Source organism: Sander lucioperca, chromosome 7 (genome assembly GCF_008315115.2).
Source record: "Sander lucioperca isolate FBNREF2018 chromosome 7, SLUC_FBN_1.2, whole genome shotgun sequence".
Classification (NCBI taxonomy): domain Eukaryota; kingdom Metazoa; phylum Chordata; class Actinopteri; order Perciformes; family Percidae; genus Sander; species Sander lucioperca.
Window position 1 is genome coordinate 27442287 of NC_050179.1, and position 14905 is coordinate 27457191.

Sequence of the window (14905 nt, forward strand, 5' to 3'; positions counted from 1 at the left end):
CACACACACACACACACACACACACACACACACACACACACAGACTCTGGGATTGAATGTATAGCTACAAGTAACAGGTAAAAAAATAAAACTCCTAATTTAATGAAAAACAACAAATGTATTGGAAATTAACGAGCATTTTGAAGTTGTAATAAACAGCTTAAGACCGCAAGAAACATACTAACAAAAATCCATCTGAATGACCATTATACATTTATAGTGATTTATTATTATTGTTTTGATCATTTTTATTTGGCAGGATATTGACCCATTCTACAAGACACACCTGGTAAAAATAACATCACAAGGTCAGGTCACTCAAATCACAAAAAAATATCCCAACTGACTCCATATACAGATTTTGAGAATATTAATGTACATGTACATTTGCAGTTATTTAAATATCAGGAACTGTTAAAAATGTATTGTGAGGCAATCGATAATGTGATTCAAGAATAAAGGTTCCATTATATACCTTTTTTCTTTCTTACATGCCCTTCTTAATTGACAATCAATAAAATTAACAACATTATACAGTTGCTGGCATGAAATGGATTTGATGCAGCATTTTCTTCTGATTATTCAAGAGCTGGATGTAAGGCTGCCACACCAGATTCTGCTAGCTGTTGGAGCATGTCAAGAGAGAAAAATCTTAGAAAGTATACAGAACACTATTCAAACTCTATTCCAAAAGTACAGTGCATTTAGGAAGTATTCAGACCCCTTTACTTTTGTGATGTTGCAGCCCTATGCCACGAGACCTTCTATAGACGGGTGTGAGCCTTTCCACATCATGTCCAACCAGTTGAATTTGCCACAGGTGGACTCCAATTAAGATGTAGAAACGAGTCAACGATGATCAAGAGAAATGGGAGGCACCTGAGCTAAATTTAAATCATCATAGAAAAGGGCCTGAATACGTCAATATTATATTATATTTCATTTTTTTCTTTTTAATAAATGTGCAAGAAATTCTAATGTCCCGTTTCTGCTTTGCCATTATAGGGCACTGAGTTTAGATTGATAAGGGGAAACATTCACTTAAAGGTGCAGTAGGTAAGCCTTATAAAACTAACTTTCTGTCATATTCGCTGAAACTGACCCTATGTTCCAGTAGAACTACATGAAGCAGGTAATTTAAAAAAAAATCCGGCTCCTCTGGTACCACCTACAGCCTGTAGTGCGATTTGTAAAAATCCACCGCTCCCTGTTCAGATACACCAATCAGGGCCGGGGGGGTGTCTAACTGCGTCAATCACTGCTCATGCACACGCATTCATTCTCCCTTGTGGGGGGAGGGGCTTAGGAGACCGTATTGGGCTTTAGCGGAAAGGGGGGAGGGACTGAGAAGTTGTCGATGTTCAAATTTTTTGGCTAAATCCTGGATCTTCACAATCCTACCTACAGCACCTTTAAACAATTATAGCATGCTGCAACATAACAAAATGTGAAAGAATTGAAGCGGGGTGAATATTTTCTGAATGCACTGTGACTGCATATTTAACATTGCTTCACTAACTCCTATACATTTTGAAGTGTAATTCAATGGTTTCACCAAATGAGAGCACAAATGTCTTAGAATAGCTACAGATGCATGTTGTGGATAACATTTTGTGAATTATGCAAACTAAAATCAGCCTGAAAAAAAAACAGTGAAACCTGTGCTGGTACTGTACGTACCAGGCTGTGGAGTCTCTGAGAGGAGATGGTGTCATTGCTGTTGTCTGGTTCGCTTTGAGCCGAGGCCACAAGTTCATCTATTTCCTGATCTGACTTCAGAGGAAACGCTGTCCTCAGGGCCGCCCTACACATACATGGACAAAACACACTCTTTTGACAGAGAAAAACAACAAAAACTCCTCTGCTCAAGGCTTTATTTTGGAAGTTTGTCCTCTGCTGAATTTAGGTCTAAGGATAGAGGGCGTCATACGTTGCACAGATAGTAAGGCCTCTGAGGCAAGTTTGTGATTTTAGGCTATATAAATAAAACTTGACTACAATTTTGTGTTCTCTTCTGTGTGCCTCTTTTTATATCACCTAAACTCCTGTACAGTGAGTGTGCTGCTCTCAGGGGCATCCAAGTCGATCGGGTCTTTTAGGTTGCGAGACTGAGTCTGGCTTTGCCCTTGGGACACACTCTCATCCATCTGAAAAACAACACACAGCTTTTAAAGAAACAGTTCAACATTTGGAGGAAAATGTTTCTTCACCTTTTTGCAAAGAGTTATCCGATACATTACATACTTATCATTCCAATATGCATCTTGCACAGTACTTTGCACTATTACTTCTTGCACTTTACATCCCACTCCATGTGTACTTGTCTTGATATTATGTCTTAACTGTATATTTGTATTTTTGTATATTATGTTGATATGTGCCTATATGTATATTGCTCTCTATTGTACAGTATGTGTCTATATTACTATTTGTCTATGTTTACTACATGTCTATTTGTTGCATGTATAGAGAGTTAACACCTACCAAAGTCAAATTCCTTGTGTATGTAAGTATATAATGGTTAAAGAAAATGGTTAGCTTAGTTTAGCTTAGCTAAGCATAAGTAATGAAATAGGGGGAAACAGCTAGCCTGGCTCTGTCCAAAGGTTAAAAAATAAAAAATAAAACACCAACTAGCATCTCTAAAAAAATATCCATGTTATACGTTTGTTTTTATGTGTTAAAAAAACAAATTGTAAAAAAATGACCCGACCCCTTGTAAATTTTTTGAACTTACACTTTGGTCTTTGTACAAATCAAATTAACAAGATATAATGTGTTAAAGGTAGAATATGTAGTGCGTATCAGCTTACTGTTTGTAAACACCGGTGTTCAAAGCTGGCCCCTCCTCCCCGGCTCAGAGCCAGAGAGAGAGAGAGACAGAGAACACAGTGGTGGTAGCGCGAGCTAGAGAGTGAATGAAGAGAGGGAGCGCTGAACAAAGCAGTGAATCAGAGGAATAAAAGTCTCTTTTCTCCTGCTAGACTATCTGTCCAATCTGAGTTTCCTGTTGCACGACTAAAACAACTTTTGAACGAGCACACGTTCCACCAAAACAAGTTCCTTCCCGAGGCTATTTTGCAGCGGCACCGAAGGCACCGAAGGCACCATAGGCGTCGATTTCGGTGGGGACTGTCGGTACACGATCCGTTCTGCCTGCACGATCCGTTTTGCGCATGCGCATGATAATACTGTTTTACCGAGGATACGACCTGCACGATCTGTTCCACGCTAGCCTATGGCTAGCCTCCACCGGGAAGCTAACGTTAGTTTAGCTAACAGCTAATTCGGCTAACCGCTAGTTGACAGCTAGATTCAATCTAAAATAACGTTAAGTCAAACTTAATGGGAAAAGCAGGCTACAGCTAAATTAAGACTTCACAGTAATAACAATAAAGACAAGTATTGAGTGATTGTATTTTAAATGAGCACAAGTAAAGTAGAGCTGACGTAACAGCTGTTATATATGTTAACGTTTATTTTCAAGTTTTATTTTGAGGGTCTTTTAAAGTTATTACATGCTGTCTCAGCTAGCAGTTAGCCGAATTAGCTGTTAGCTAAACTAACGTTAGCTTGGCTGTCGACCGGAAGCGTGGAACAGATCGTGCAGTGTCGTAAATCCTCGTACAACAGCGCATGCGCGAACGTTTTGCGCATGTGCAGAACGGATCGTGGAGGCAGAACGGATCGTGTACCGACAGGGACCATAGCCAGTATATAAACTGGACCAACAGATCCCGTTGCTCTGGACGGAGACCAGTGAAGGATATTAGAAGCACTTTTCCGGTGATGGCTGAGCGTTACTGCGCAGCCTCCAACTGAGAGAGACGACGTAAATGTGACGTGAGCAACCTGTCTGAAAGTTGTAAGTCTTCTGGTAGCTGTGCCAAGAGAAATCTCAATCATTCCCAATCTTGCTGAGACGGAGAGCGTAGGTATATGTAAGGAGATAACATAGGCACATGCTAATTATTGCTAACTAAAATGCTAGTTAACATTAGTAATTAAACTTAAACAGCTAATGTAAGTCAAAGCTGCCTGCGAGCTTCTCCTGTACTATACGGTAATTCCTCTACTATGCGACAGTAAGTCGCGTGGTTATGACACAATCGTTAGCCTATTTTTACAAAAACGTCTGCTACGGAGCCATAACGTGAGGTACAAGGTAATGGAGCCTTTTATACATTGTCGTGTTTCTTTAGAAATAAACAATGGACAAATAGAGTATTTACATGCTTCAGATGTAAAGTTATTCGCTGTCAAAGTGGCGCCAAAATGAATGGCAGTCAATGGCATGCTAACGGGAGGTGATGGCTTGGTAGCATCAAAATGGCGCCATAGGAGCTACGTGTTCTGGGGAGAGGCTTACCCCCTTGGTGGGGACGCGTACCTATGAGATTTCGTCATGAGTCATTTTGTACCCACCACTTTTTTTTAAAAACTCGAGCTCAATTTAGTTAAAAAAATAAAGTTCATAACACATATAATTCTTGAGCGACAGATGCCAACAAATCCACAACCATCTCTATCCCCACAGGGCAGGCACAGACACAGTCGCTCTGTGGTGCAGAACTACAAATATTGTGCTGCACAATGTGACTGAAGCGCCTGCACCGTTATTCCACGGGACGGTGCGTAGGCTCAGCCGCCTGCTCGCACTTCAACACCGCTCACTTGCGCTCTAACTTTGGATAAACTTTTTTTTCTTACACATCTCCAAGGAGCCAGGGACTTTTGCTTTGTGTGTGTCTTTCTCAAAGATTGTCAGATTCCGTTTTGATTAACTCCATTCAAGAGGATTGTGTTTGCATTGAAACCCCAGAAGCAACTATTTCCACAGTTTAACTGTTGTACTGTGACAGTTATTCAAAAGTACTCTGAGTCTGATGTCAGGTCATGTCACATTACCAACATGGTACATGGATACATGAAGCAGAACATAGTGGTTCATATGTCTAATGCTTTTTGAAAACTAAAGGCTTTCTTCTTCATAAACTGTGTCACATTTTTGTATACATTTTTATTCATTTACATCAGTAAGCTACAGGACAGCGTCTTTCAAAACATGACCAGCGCGAAAGAGAAAAAAAATGAATGAATGCGCCTCTGTCCCCAGCACATTTCAAACCAAACTGACGCCCATGGGCACCGTGGCTCTCTCTGGTGCTTAGCGCCGCCCAAGACGATTGTGATTGGTTTAAAGAAATGCCAATAAACCAGAGCACGGAATTCTGTGTGGACTAGCCAGACCGTCATCCACAGCGCTGTGGAGGAAGGTCTGGCAATGCGAGACTAGTCAGGGTATTAACAAGTACCTGCACAGTGATGGGGTCCTGTGTCTTGTTCTGCATGCTGCCACTTTTGTGGAGCTCCAGCAGGGTGTCATACTCCCTCTTCAACTGATCAAAGTCACCCTGCAGCGTCTTCAACTGGACACCACCGAAAATACAAAAACATGACCGGTGAGGACGGTTAACATTTTAAAACATGCATTCTGTGTATGTGTACATGCAGGCGTGTACTGTGTGTACAGTGTATGTGTCTATATTGGCCACCTGCAGGAGGTTCTGTCTGTGTGTTTGTTCCAGGGTGTCCCAGTTGCGTCTTGGCACGACATCCCAGTACTCTGCCTTCATCCTGTTGAGCTCCACCTGGGCTTTGGTCAGGTCTTCCCGACACACCTTCAGAGCGAGCTGCAGCCCCACAGGGTCTTTAGCCTCTTTTTTTTTTTTTTTACAACGAAAACAGATTTCAGAAAACATAATACTTAAATTTAGATATTTACAGTTTAGGTTTTAGTTTGAGCCTTTTATTTTTATTTCTTTTATAAATTCCTAACATGAGAGGTATCGGTATTTTTTTTTTTGTTGCTTAGCATTATTTGGGAAATATGCTTATGCACTTTTTTTTAACTGAAATCTCAGCAAGAATTCATTTAAGTCTCTGAAAATATTATTTGTTGCCATGTACTATTTGTTCCCATAGAGTTTTCTTCATTAACCTTTTAACCCAGATTTGCTCTCAAAAATGCTGGCTTAGGTGGACCCCGCAGGCACAATGTAAACCAAACAAACTTGATCTTATCTTGTAGAAATTCATTCAAATTCTCCAAAGCATAGGGCTATAATATTTCAGGATTGGCTTTATTATAACTGATTCTTTGAGGTACTCGCCTAAAGTGTTTTCATATTCCTTTTTGATGCCAGAAAGAAGGGGTTGGTAGAGAGGTATCGGTACTTTTTTTTTTTTTTTGCTTAGCATTATTTGGGAAATATGCTTTTGCAATTTGCCTTCTTGCTGAGTTTTCAGTAGAAAAGTGCATAAGCATGTTCCCCAAAATGTTAAACTATTCCTTTACAGACTTTGTAAGAGCCTTAACCATAAGTTGTAAGTCAGCGGGCAAAGTTTTCAAGGAATACAATATAATAAACATATGTACGGTTTCAAGCTGGGCTGCAACTAAATTATTTTCATTATCAATTAATCTGTCCGTTATTTTCTTGTTTAATCAATTAATCATTTGGTCTATAAAATGTCAGAAAATGGTAAAACATGCCCATCACATCCCAAAGCCCAAGGTGAATTCTTCAAATGTCTTGTTTTGTGCAACCAACAGTCCACAACCTAAACATTTTCAGTTTACAATCGTAGAAGACGAATGAAACCAGGAAATATTCACATTTGAAAAGCTGGAACCAGAGAATTTGTTTAAGAACAAAATGACTCAAAATGATGAATTGATTATCAAAATAGTTTCAGATTCATTTTCAGTTGATTGACTGATCGACTAATTGAATAATGGACGATTAGTTGCAGCTCTCTACCAATGTTGTCATCTGCAGGATGCTCCTCCTTCACAGAGCCTCTTGTTAGGTCATTGAGCTTCCAGATCAACAGCTTGCGGGCATCCCGCTCCTCCCTGTACTGCAGATACTGCTGGGAGAGTTGAGACTGCAGGCAGTCCACCTGGAAAGGCATAGAAGATAGTGGGGTGGGTGAGACAAGATTAGGGCTGGGTAGCGATACCAATACCGTGACTTTGATACCGGTTCCTAAACAATACTTTTTTTCGATACCAATTTGATAAAACAAAAAGAAATTACAACATAACGGCACAAATGTATTTATTTATTTTTCAGCTCCTGCTACGTGAGCCCCGTCTCTGTGCGTAATTTAGAGTTTTTCCTGCGTGTCTCTACGTGTAACATTAGACAGCCAATCATAGACATTATTAGATCTTGGTAGAAGCATGCTGCATGCTTATTGGCTCACTGACGCTGATGAGATTTACTCCCTAGGTATTGAATGAAGAGCCATTTTTCGATACTCGATACTTTAGAGGCAATTCGGTCGGTGCCTAAAAAGTGTTGGAGTCATTACCCAGCCCTAGACAAGATAGTGAAAATCTACCATTGACGTTACTATCTGAACTAAAGGGATCTCCACCTGTGACCCTAAATAACTTTTTCATACACGTTTGAGATCAGGAAAGCACATGAAATACATATTTAAGATAATATTTAGGAGAGTTGTATTCCTTAAAAAGCCACATGAATGAATAAATAAATTGTGTTTAGAACACCCCTTTTACAAGTATATCATGTACCACCGCCTCCATAGCCTTTTCTTTCTCCCTCATGGCCTCAATGTGCCTCTGCAGTTGCTGCTTCTCCCTTTTCAAGGCTCCAATCTCAGCCTGCTCCTCTGCCCAGCGAGCTTGAATCTTCCTGTCACATTCCTCTGTCACTAGCCTCAGATGGGATCGCAGTGGTTCCAGTTCTCGGATTTGATCCTGCAGATATGCTGAACAGATGTAAAATGCAATAAAATGATCTATCATTCATGGAACTATTGAGTATAGTTCTATAGTAAATGATTTGAGCAATTTGAAGACATCAATCACTTCAGGATCTGAGAAGTTGTGATGAGCAGAGACTATATGACTATAATGGATACACTGAAAAATGGATAGATTAATGACAATGGCAATTTTATTTATGAAGCAGATTTCAATACACGTAAACTCAAAGTGCTTTACATTAAAAGGCAAAATATAAAAAATATAAGCATAAACATTAGAAAAAAGGCATAAACAACAAAAATGAGAATACAGTTTAAGCATTCACACAAGACAACCTACAACAAATTAAAGCAAACAAAAAACAAACAAGTATGACCATAGATATTTACACACACACACACACACACACACACACACACACACACACACACACACACACGAAACATGATCAAACCATGATTCAGCATTTTTATTTGGAAGTAACCTGTCTGATTAAAAACAACTGTTTACTGTTTCTACAGTATGTCCTGCATTTGCACTTTAGTAATTTTAGTAATCTTATGCTTTAGTAATTTTGTTAATTTGCAGCACCATAGGTTATGATTTTGATTATATTGTGTATGCAGCAATCACTGAACTCTTAAAACTTTTTGTATATATATATATATCAAATATTCAAAAATTAAATTTAAATAAAATGTTTTATTATTAAAATAACAAATTAGAAGACCATGAAACTGGCTGAGTAATGCTCTCTCTGATTGATTTATGGTTTTATGTTTAACTGTTATCATTTTATTATGTTTTTCTGACTCAATTTCTTGAATGTAGCTCAGACCATGAGGTGGCTGGCTGTAACTTGACCTTATCAGTGCAACTAAGATAGTACCAAACTACATTAACTGTTTACAATTTCATATAAAAAAAATCAGAGACTTCATTTAAGTCTCTGAAAATATTATTTGTTGCCACTTACTATTTGTTCCCATAGCGTTTTCTTCATTAACCTTTTAACCCAGATTTGCCCTCAAAAATGCTGGCTTAGGTGGACCCCGCAGGCACAATTCAAATTCTCCAAAGCATAGCGCCATAATATTTCAGGTCTTCGTCAAAGACAGGATTGCCTTTATTTAGAACAGATTTTTCTCCTTTATCAAAGGATGTTCTTTCTTATTTTACAGCACTTTAAGACAGCATTCAGAAGAGTTTTATAAATAGCGTAATTATTCTTAAATAATGAAAATGATCAGGCCGGCTTACTCATAGAGGTACTGACCTAAAGTGTTTTCATATTCCTTTTTGATGCCAGAAAGAAGGGGTTGGTAGGTTTTGAACTCTTTGATGAAACAACCAAAGACATCACGGTAGACCTGTAGCCAAAGCAGATTAAGATATGTGAGTACTTTCTCAGACAAAAAAATGTTTGTATAGTATGGCAAAAATAACAACAAAACAAAAACATAGCACCTGTAGTTTAAGTTCCTGAAATGTTGGCTCATGGGAGCTGATTGTATGCAGCTCCTTGTTCAGATAGCTCTCCAAGTGCATCAGAAGTTGAGGCTTTCTCCCCGGGCCTGCATAAATGTAACTGCTACCTGTCCAGCACAACTATAGGGTTTATGACACACACACACACACACACACACACACACACACACACACACACACACACACACACACACACACACACACACACACACACACACACACACACACGATTGTTTCACTATCTTTGTTGGGACCCGTCATTGACATAATGCATTCCCTAGCCCCTTACCCTAACCTTAACCATCACAACTAAATGCCTAACCTTAACCATTACCCTCACCCTAACCATAACCTAATTCTAACCCTAATCGTAAAACCAAGTCTTAACCCTCAAACAGCCCTTTAAGCTTGTGGGGTCCAGCATTTTGGGCCCCACAAGGCTGTGCAGACCCCACAAGTATACTGTATTCCCCGGTTTTTGGACCCCACGAATATAGTAAAACAAGCACACACGCACACACACGCGCACGCACACGCACACACACACACACACACACACACACACACACACACAGCTACTAGATCTATTTTTCATATTCAATAATAAAAAGTAGGCTTTATGAGTGAAATTCTGCCAGGTTTAATGAACCTCTACTGTAGTTACCTGGTTTGCTTACCTTTCTTGCTGCAGGTTGGACAGCACCAGCACTTTCTCCTTCTTGCCCTTCCTCTGATGTCTGGACAGTGTCATTTTGTAGTCTATGCTCATATGTAAGTCTAAAATAAATAAAAGAGCAAAGATACATTTAACATTGTAGTTATGTTAACTCTAGCTATAGGCTATATAGCAGGCTAGTTAGCTAGCTAGTTACAACAATCGACTAGCTAACGTTAGCTGCAATATTTTTGCTTTATCATGAATCTCATCTCAATCACTTGCCTTTGTTTTTGTGACGGAGTTAAAGGTGGGAATTTAATATCTTTATGTGGTGACATCTCTAGCGGCTATATGAAAGCCAACATGACATAACAACCTCTTGTCCTTTTTAAACTGCTGAATGTGGTCCGTTTAGCTCAATGTTTGGCTTTAGCCATAGACTGTATATAGGCTTTAGCACACAGATCACAGCATTGTAACACGGTTCCCATGGTAACGAGGAGGAACACGCTGCGTGCAAGACCCACATAGGAGACCGAGGCGCGCCTAACTAGTTTTCAAATTGTGTAAACTTTCCTTTTAAATAGAACATATAGAAACTTTCTAAACACGGGAAACGTGTGTGTATAGGGCAGGCCATCAACGCTGACTAGTTTCCAATAACAAATATGATGAATAAATAAACAAACAAACAAACGGGCAACTACTTTATAAATATCACATACAAATTAATGAAGTGATAGAACAGAAGATACCATATGCCAAAATCACATGAGTAGAAACTCTGTCTTTAGGAGTAACATTAGGCATATTTTGAGAAAAATACACGTTGTTTTAGTTCTGTAAATAATGCTGTCAATTAAGTTCCATCTAGCTAGCAAAAATATGTGTGGGATGTTACACGTTCTCCATATGTGGCACACACACATATGGATAAAACTAGAGATAATGATAAAATTATATAAATGTTCTAAAAAAAAACGGTCAATACATTTACACAGCTGAAAAACTACATTTCCTAGCTACCTTTCTCGATGGAAGTCCTAAACCAGGATAACGGTAGTGGAGCTGTGTAGTCATTATTAGGGACAGTATCATAAAAGCGAGCGTGCAGCTGAACTACAGTACCCAAACGGCACTGTTCCAGCCTACAGTACATTCTGCTGCTTATCCGGGGATGTCACACCGCTGCTATTTTCTCCCCTCAGTCCTTCTCACTCTCAGCCTACAGCTCAAGCGGACTGACACGGGGCTTTGGATAGAAAGAAACGAACAATAAGATACAAAACAGAGGCCAAAATGGCAGAGCTTGGAGCGGGAAGCCTGTCGTTAGGGGATCCTGCTTTTAATTATCAGGAACACGAGCTGAACGAGCGGCTGAAACGGCTGTACCCGGCTGTGAACGAGGAAGAGACCCCTTTACCCCGATCCTGGAGCCCCAAGGATAAATACAGCTACATTGGGCTGTCACAGAACAACCTGCGAGTCCATTACAAAGGTTAGAGAGCTGGCTCAGTCCTGATGGTCGGACAAGTAACGTTAACGTTAGTCACAACAGCAGAGGGTCTCAGCTCAAATCTGTCACTGTGTTGTCTCACACACTCACACACACAGTATGCGATTATGTTGATTGTGTACGCGCGCGCGTGTGTGTACTCCTGGTAAATCTAGTCTGAGCTGCCTCTCCTGTCCTGTAACCTTGCTTTGTTTCACAAATGAGCAGAGGAATGCCCAAATGGGTGACAGTGAACTCGCTAACCCTGACAGTTGGTCTTATTACCACCTCACTGAAATTCACCTTCAACAACGCGGCTCTCCTTTGTTTATTTGCCGTTTATGACGTTATTTGTTTGCAGTAAACTGTGCATCTAGCGTTCTCTGTAGTTTGTACTGGAAGGGGGCATTGGCAGCAATAACGTCGCATAGACAAGGCTATGTTAATAAGCTAACTAATGGTATTTAACAAACAGGAGCTAACGTTAGCAAACAGCAAGCTATCTCATACAGCAGTTGGCCTTGTGGCTAACTAGCTAACGTTAGCTCCTTGTAACTAACATGGATTTAAATAAACAGTAAGGTAAGCTGGCTACAAGATGGACACGAGCCAAACTTGTTGTTAACATATTACCACGTAGCTGAGTACTGAGGGTAATGCTGCAATTGTTTAGTTTTTGACAACAGCAAGCACCAAAATAGAATAAATATGGCATTGTTGTTTTCTCGCGTGATTTCAGTGGCAGTGTTCTAGAAGTCTTTTCCAGAATTCGTAAATCATTTTTTTCCAGCCTGAAAGCAACCGGTCCAACTCCATTCAGATCTGTACCCTGAGCTCAACAACAGTCTCATGTCCAACCTCCAGCAGGCAGCAGCTCGATTTCAACAGCTGCTGTGAGGGAGGAGGCCTCTGCGCATTACATTAGGCCAATTGTACCGATCTTGTAATTAATCAATCTTTGTATCGTCAGATTTCGGCATTTTCACAATATCAACAACTTTACTCGTCAGACGTATGTTGCAGTCAATCACTTATTCAAATGGCTAAAACCGGTCAGTATGGACTGCCAGTCCCATCAGTTGGATTTATTATATATCCAGCTCTTAAATCAAAACAAGATGACTGTGTGAAGTCCTGTTCTCAGTCTTTTGCCTGCTCTCTTATTTTTCGTCAGGCGACACGTCAGGGCAGCCCCCCAATAGCTGGCAAGCTAGCCCTGCATCTCAGGCCAGGCTATGAAAAATCTCCACAGAGGCATTGCAAGGCCACTTTGGGCCCTGCTGGCTGTTTACATCAGTGAAACATGCAGAGGATAAGAGGATGCAGGCAGGCTGTGTAACCCATTTTGGAAAGCTTATTTGGCACATAGTAATAATCCTGCTGTTTGCGAATAGCAGGGAAGGCCTTTAATTTGTTAAAATCAAGACTCTCTGGCAGATATAACCCAAAGAATATTGATGCATAATGGATCAGTTCCCTGCTGTTGATATGACCAGTGGTCAAATTTAATATAAGCCTACATTCTGCTTATCAGTGTTGTAGATTGCATAATTTCTTTGTGGATGCGGTGCTCCATGTTGATCCCAATAAAGATGTGAAAAAAAGAGTTGTGAAAAAGCTTTTTTTTCATCTAGCCTTACATTATAATCAAGGATATTGAGATCCTATCATTCTGTCTAGAATTACCCATGAACTTGTCACAGCAATGGAATTGGCACAAAATGATGAATGGGCCCATGTATTTCTGAAGATAAGACATGTCATGTCATGCTGGGGTCATTTATGTAGGGCACAGTCTTTATGTGGCACAGTCTTTATGTGTATGAAAAGTGCACAGATTAAGTGACTCTGCACAATTGTTCAGGGATGATGTATAAATAGGTCTATTCTGGATTGTGCAGGATACCTTTTCTCCTCCTGGTAGTTTTAGCTCCTGCTCTCTTCCCTCACCCTTGTGGTTTGAATTCTATTTTGACCAATTTGTGCCAATTTTCTCTGTTTAAGACCACACAGTGTCTACCTAGTCCTGCTGTGCACAGATATATTAATCTACCCAGTCTCAACAGATATATACATAAATACACAAACACTGCAACACACAAACTAATGAACTTAGTGCAAATGATTAAATCAGTTGAGTGATGTAATTTTGTTTTTAACGAGCGCTCTGGTCCATGAAGGATTCCTCTGCTTTATTTTGATGTAGAGGATTTCATTGTTCTTTTAATAGGCCTTAAAGGGACTGTTCACCTCAAAATCAAAAATATATCTTTTTTTCCTCTTAGCTGTAGTGCTATTTATCAATCAAGATTGTTTTGGTGTGATTGCCCAGTGTTGGAGATATAGGCTTTTCTTAACAAAAACGTGTTTGCTGTAACTTCCTACAGTATTCTTCAACCGTTTATATACCAACTTATAATATACCTGTTGATCTCTGCACCTTTTTTCCATCGTTGAGGCATTATTTTTTTCCCACCCTAATGTGCTGTGATTGGCTGATAATACTTTGCTGTGATTGGCCATCTACACCGGGCGGACCTGGTCACTGGTTGCTCAGCGCTATGTCACATGTTTCATTGCTCTAAATGGTTGTAGATCTATCCACTTACGCCCAAATGCATTTTGGTCTACCCCGTTGATTACCGCCCCTTGGAAATCAAAAATGAACTTAGAGGTTCCAGAAAGCATTTGCAATTTGGGTGAGCCCAAACATGCTGTGAAGGAAACACATTTTAACCCATTTGATCCTATCCTTATAGTGACTACCCAAATAGTCTCACATTGACACAGCGCTGCGGAGTAAGTTCTGGCTACACCATGTATACATTCTAGGATAAGAGAAAAAAACGCTCTGGGTTATTTGCATTTCTTTAAACCAATCACAATCGTCTTGGGGCGGCGCTAAGCTTCGGACGCAGCGACGGCGGCTCTGCGAAATAGTCAATTCAATTTTATTTATAGTATCAAATCATAACAGAAGTTATCTCGTGACACTTTAGCTGTCAGTCTTCCTCTATAATACCATTCGAATTTCATTTGTTATTTTTTTTTAATATTCATATATGTAATGCTCATATGCAGCCTGTTATTAATATGTACTATACTACTCAGGCTTATGCATTGTCAATGCCACTATAAGCATGTGGTTGTTGTTACACGTTCTGTCCACTAGAGGGACAACCAACAATAGCCTGGCCTCGAAGGGGACCTACGTCATGGGGCATTGTATTTCTGGCACGCTACTCTCTGTTTACATTATTTTCCACCACGCACACAGCGACAAACACAAATCAACAGAGAACTCTGTAATGAAACATTATCTAACATGTGTATTGAAGCGGCTATGTTGTAAAGACTAACGGTACTCGGTTAGCACAATGACATCATGTTAGACAGCACAGCCGAAACAATTTGTCATAAGTAACAATTGTGTTAGCCACAATGCTAATGGCATTGATAACTA

The 14905-nt window shown here is 39.9% G+C and overlaps 2 protein-coding genes across 4 annotated transcripts in view; one reads left to right on the forward strand and one right to left on the reverse strand.

Annotated features, from left to right (window-relative positions):
- Positions 1–209: 209 nt before the first annotated feature.
- On the reverse strand, positions 210–11085 carry tsnaxip1 (translin-associated factor X interacting protein 1). Of its 3 annotated transcripts, none has more exons than XM_031310380.2 (11): positions 10974–11085; positions 9967–10066; positions 9269–9409; positions 9078–9171; positions 7607–7803; positions 6825–6966; positions 5556–5719; positions 5316–5429; positions 2038–2147; positions 1681–1804; positions 210–623 (listed from the first exon to the last, which is right to left on the reverse strand). In XM_031310380.2, the coding sequence occupies exons 3-11, from the start codon at positions 9347–9349 to the stop codon at positions 579–581; spliced, it is 1071 nt and encodes a 356-aa protein (XP_031166240.1). In that variant the 5' UTR covers positions 9350–9409; positions 9967–10066; positions 10974–11085; the 3' UTR covers positions 210–578. The 3 variants fall into 3 exon arrangements, with proteins under 3 accessions (XP_031166240.1, XP_031166239.1, XP_035858616.1); XM_031310379.2 differs by lacking the exon at positions 10974–11085 and adding an exon at positions 10230–10400; XM_036002723.1 differs by lacking the exons at positions 9967–10066; positions 10974–11085 and having other exon boundaries at positions 7607–7792.
- Position 11086: 1 nt separating this feature from the next.
- Positions 11087–14905, forward strand: part of ranbp10 (RAN binding protein 10) — a 50049-nt gene continuing 46230 nt past the window's right edge. The window contains exon 1 of the mRNA XM_031310245.2: positions 11087–11445. Within this exon, the coding sequence (XP_031166105.1) occupies positions 11247–11445 (199 nt within the window). The 5' untranslated portion in view covers positions 11087–11246. The remainder of the gene's footprint in view (positions 11446–14905) is intronic.